At 38.3% G+C, this 4,084-nt stretch overlaps 1 protein-coding gene across 1 annotated transcript in view; it reads right to left on the minus strand.

The window, feature by feature from the left end:
* LOC107487020 (uncharacterized) overlaps nt 1–4,084 on the minus strand; it is an 8,434-nt gene that overhangs the window by 3,479 nt on the left and 871 nt on the right. Inside the window, exons 2-6 of the mRNA XM_016107600.1 lie at nt 3,711–3,951; nt 3,326–3,434; nt 2,729–3,271; nt 2,168–2,620; nt 22–276 (exon numbers count right to left, since the gene is read on the minus strand). Of these exons, the coding sequence (XP_015963086.1) occupies nt 22–276; nt 2,168–2,620; nt 2,729–3,271; nt 3,326–3,434; nt 3,711–3,951 (1,601 nt within the window). The remainder of the gene's footprint in view (nt 1–21; nt 277–2,167; nt 2,621–2,728; nt 3,272–3,325; nt 3,435–3,710; nt 3,952–4,084) is intronic.

Consider the following 4,084-nt stretch of genomic DNA (forward strand, 5'->3'; position numbering starts at 1 on the left):
ATCCTCCTCCATAACCACCACCTTGAGCACCCCCTCCACCGCCACCACTGCCTCCACCACCACCACCACCACTCCCTCCCCCGGCAGCACCCCCTTCTCCATATCCTCCACCTTTGCCATATCCTCCTCCTACTCCTCCATAGCCACCTCCACCACCTTCACCACCCCCATAGCCTCGTCCTACAGCAGCATAAGCGACACCACCAACGCCATTGTCGTCTAAAGTGTCAACGCTAACCTCTTTCTCGAGGAGAGTTCTGGCAGCACAGGAATACACTGCCACACCCAATAACCCAAACAAAACAATATTCACAATCTTTGAAGTTTTCATATTGGAAAGTGTTTACTCACACTCCGAAGTGATTTTTCAAAGAATCAAATGGGCCATATATATAGGAATCATGTAACTACGTAAGACTCCAAAACCGCGTATTCATTCTCTGCAGAGTTGACTATCAACATCAAAGCACACTACTAACCATTTGCTTCATCCAACTTCTCTGCGTGCCAAACCAAATCCATCCATGTTAATTGTTTTGGACTCACACCCCTAAATTACTCAACACTTACTCTTATTCTATTCAAAATATTGCTCCGGTCAACCATATCAAATTATTCATGCTCAGCTATAGCTACAAAAATGAGTTATTATATATTTATGTATAAATATAAATTATTTAATTTATTTTTAATATATACGTAATATAAAAAGTATTTGTTTTATTGACCTATTAAGTAATAGAAGTATATAAGTAAATATTTATACGAGAATAAAGTATTTAAGACAAGACATATATATGGCCTGATTCAAAGAAAGAAACAGCTAAGGATGAGAATGATGGTAGTAAAAGGTGACATCAGCTTGCACCCGAAATTCAATTCTAGTGAACTGCATTATTCACTTCAAATTCAAAGTTCAAACATACACTAAGAAAGCCCACCTTTCCTGGAAAACCGCACTGCACATATCAGCTGGAAATAGTTGTCTATAACTTAGACAAAATAACTTTTTCTTCCAGATATCTAAACCATATTCTTTTCTTCTCTATTCATATAATTTTATATGGTATTATGTATTTTTAAGAAAAGAATGAAGTTTAACTATATATACATTAGAGATTGTAAAATTTTATTTCTTAAGATTAAAAGATATATTATAACCTCAAATTATCGTGATTTGATGGATTATTGTTCTTCATTTCGTTTTCCCCTATCTATGTTGAGGAATGCTAGGGGCAGCAACTTTTGGGATTTATAGCCATCAAATAGTCATTAATGAGGCTTTTAATGGTGTGAGATTAATGCGAGATTTCATCCAATGGCTCACTCTTCTTTGATGGTTACATGCTGGCCAGAATTTGATAAAATTGCTGGCCCCTAGACTTTTCCATCTATATTCATGTGCAGAATTTATTTTTTTTTTCAAAGATAATAGGTTATATTTCATTAATTATTAAAAAATAAAATAGAAAGGTGTCCAAAAGCAGGACAGCATAATAAAAGGTGGGGATTTCTCAAAAACACTACACTGAAGGTATTCATCCAACGGTGCGTGGTCGAAAAACGAAGAAAAATCTTAAAGAAGAAATAATGATAAATCAAATTGAATGCACCTAAGAGCTTGTCTCATGGAGATGACGACCTAAACTGGGAGTTCTTTGGATTTCACGGAGCAACTTGACAGAGCTTGCTAGAATGGCAGACGGCATAGAAGTAGAACCTTCAAAAATCAACTGGTTGCGAGCTTTCCAGCAGTTCCAGCAAATGATGGCAAGCAATTGAGGATTACGGTCAGCATTTTTCAACGGGTTAAGTATCTCTGTTGATGCAGTCCACCATGTCCAAAAGTCGTTAGAACTCTGAGGGGGAAGACAGTCACGAAGATAACTCTGAGACCATACGTCTTTAATTCTAGAGCAATCGATCAAACAATGAGTGACTGTTTCCGTTGCTTCATGACAGCAAGGGCATATTGGTGATATAGATGGGATGCGGTGATGAATCTGAGCAAGCACCGGAAGTCGGCCATGGAGAGATTTCCAAATAAATAGCTTAATTTTGTGTGGCAAGTTCAACTTTCATAGATCAATCCACGGCTTTTTCTGTTGCATATAATTAGGGCAAAGCTCCAGAGGCGGATGATAAAATAAATAGCCAATTCTGTAACCTGAAGCTGTATTATATTGTTTGGATTTGTTCAAATCCCATTGCAATTTGTCCCTACTCTGCTGAATTTGAACTGACAAAATCTTATTTGCAACGTCTTGGGGAAATAGTTCTTGAATGAGATTCTGATTCCAATTTCTAACTTCAGTAATTAGATCTTTAACTCTTGGAAACAACTCAGAAATAGCCTGTCTATTTGGCATGTCATAAATCATTAAAGGATACGGAGGAGGCAGCCAAGGATCCTCAAAGGTTCGGATATCCTCACCAGTACCCACAGCCCAATTAAGACCTTTTTCAACAATCTTTCGGCCTTCCAGTATGCTCCTCCATCCCCAAGAAGGTAAGACTCCAATTTCTGCCGTTATAGCATTACCATTGCTAAAGTATTTACCTCTTAGGATTTTGGATAATAAGGAAGTAGGCTGTGTTACAAGTCGCCAAAACTGTTTGCCTAAAAGCGCCAGATTTTGGATTCTGAGATCTTTAAATCCAAGGCCTCCTTCTTTTCGTGGGCGAGTCAAAGTGTCCCAGCTAATTCAAGCCATCCTCCTTTCAGAACCTTTTTGTCCCCACCAGAACTGAGAAAGTAGAGAGTGAATTTCCGAAATTAAACCATCAGGCAACTTGAAGCAAGACAATGTATAAATAGGAATAGCTTCTCCCACTGCCTTAAGCAATATGTGTCTACCACCTGACGAAAGAAGATTGCGCTTCCACCCTTGGATTCTTTTCCGAACCTTTTCTTTGATCATACTAAAAGAAGCCTTTTTCGATTTAGAGACTGTAGAAGGCAAACCAAGGTATTTATCCTGAGCCCCAATATCATTAATATTCATAGAGTTAGCCAGTAGTGTACGAGTAGTGGACGGAGTGTTGTGGCTAAAGAATACAACAGATTTATTAAGATTTACCCTCTGGCCACTGATGCTTTCATAAGAATTCAATAAATGCAGGATATTTGAACATGCTTCAGGATTAGTCTTACAGAATAAAATGGAATCATCAGCAAGCAGGAGGTGGTTGACCTTGGGACATCGCCTATGTATCTGAAGACCCTGAATTAGTCTATTTTGTTTTGCCTTGTGTAGCAAGAAGGAGAGACCTTTTGCACAAAAAAGAAAAAGATAGGGGAATAGAGGATCTCCTTGTCGAATACCTCTATTTGGTTTGAAGAAACCATAAGGTTGTCCTTCCACAATAACAGAATAAGAAACAGTTGTCACTAATTCTCGAATCCACATGATCCACCGGGAGTCAAAACCAAACTTCTCCAATATAAACCAAAGAAAGTGTCATTCCACCCTATCATATGCCTTACTCATATCTAATTTTAGCGCCATTTCATTTTCGAGACCCCTTTTTTTGTTCTTCAAGTATGCATACACTCGTGAGCAGATTAGGATATTATCAGAGATTAATCTGCCTTTAATAAAAGCACTCTGCGTAGGGCTAATTAGTCTATTCATCATACTCTGAAGCCTATGTACAAATACTTTGGAGATAATCTTGTAAAAGACTGAAGATAGGCTTATTGGTCTTACCTGAGTCATATCTTTAGCATCAGAAATCTTGGGAATAAGACAGATCTGAGTGTGGTTAAAACCCTTCAAGATTCTGCCCCCAGAAAAGAAGCTCTTAACTGCTCGAAACACATCACCACTAAGTATGTTCCAGAAGCTTTGAAAAAATTTTGCTGTCATACCATCATCTCCTGGAGCACTTTGAGGATGAATGCTAAATGTTGCACGTTTCACTTCCTCCATAATCACTGGTCCTTGAAGCCTACAGTTCATGTGAGCTGTAACCTTAAGTTCAAAATCAGTAAACAGAGGTTCAGGGTTCTCATGACAAGTGGAGGAAAAGATGTCCTTGAAATAAAATTCAGCCACAGAAGCAATACCAGCATTTGAAGTAG

Source organism: Arachis duranensis, chromosome 5 (genome assembly GCF_000817695.3).
Source record: "Arachis duranensis cultivar V14167 chromosome 5, aradu.V14167.gnm2.J7QH, whole genome shotgun sequence".
Lineage (NCBI taxonomy): Eukaryota > Viridiplantae > Streptophyta > Magnoliopsida > Fabales > Fabaceae > Arachis > Arachis duranensis.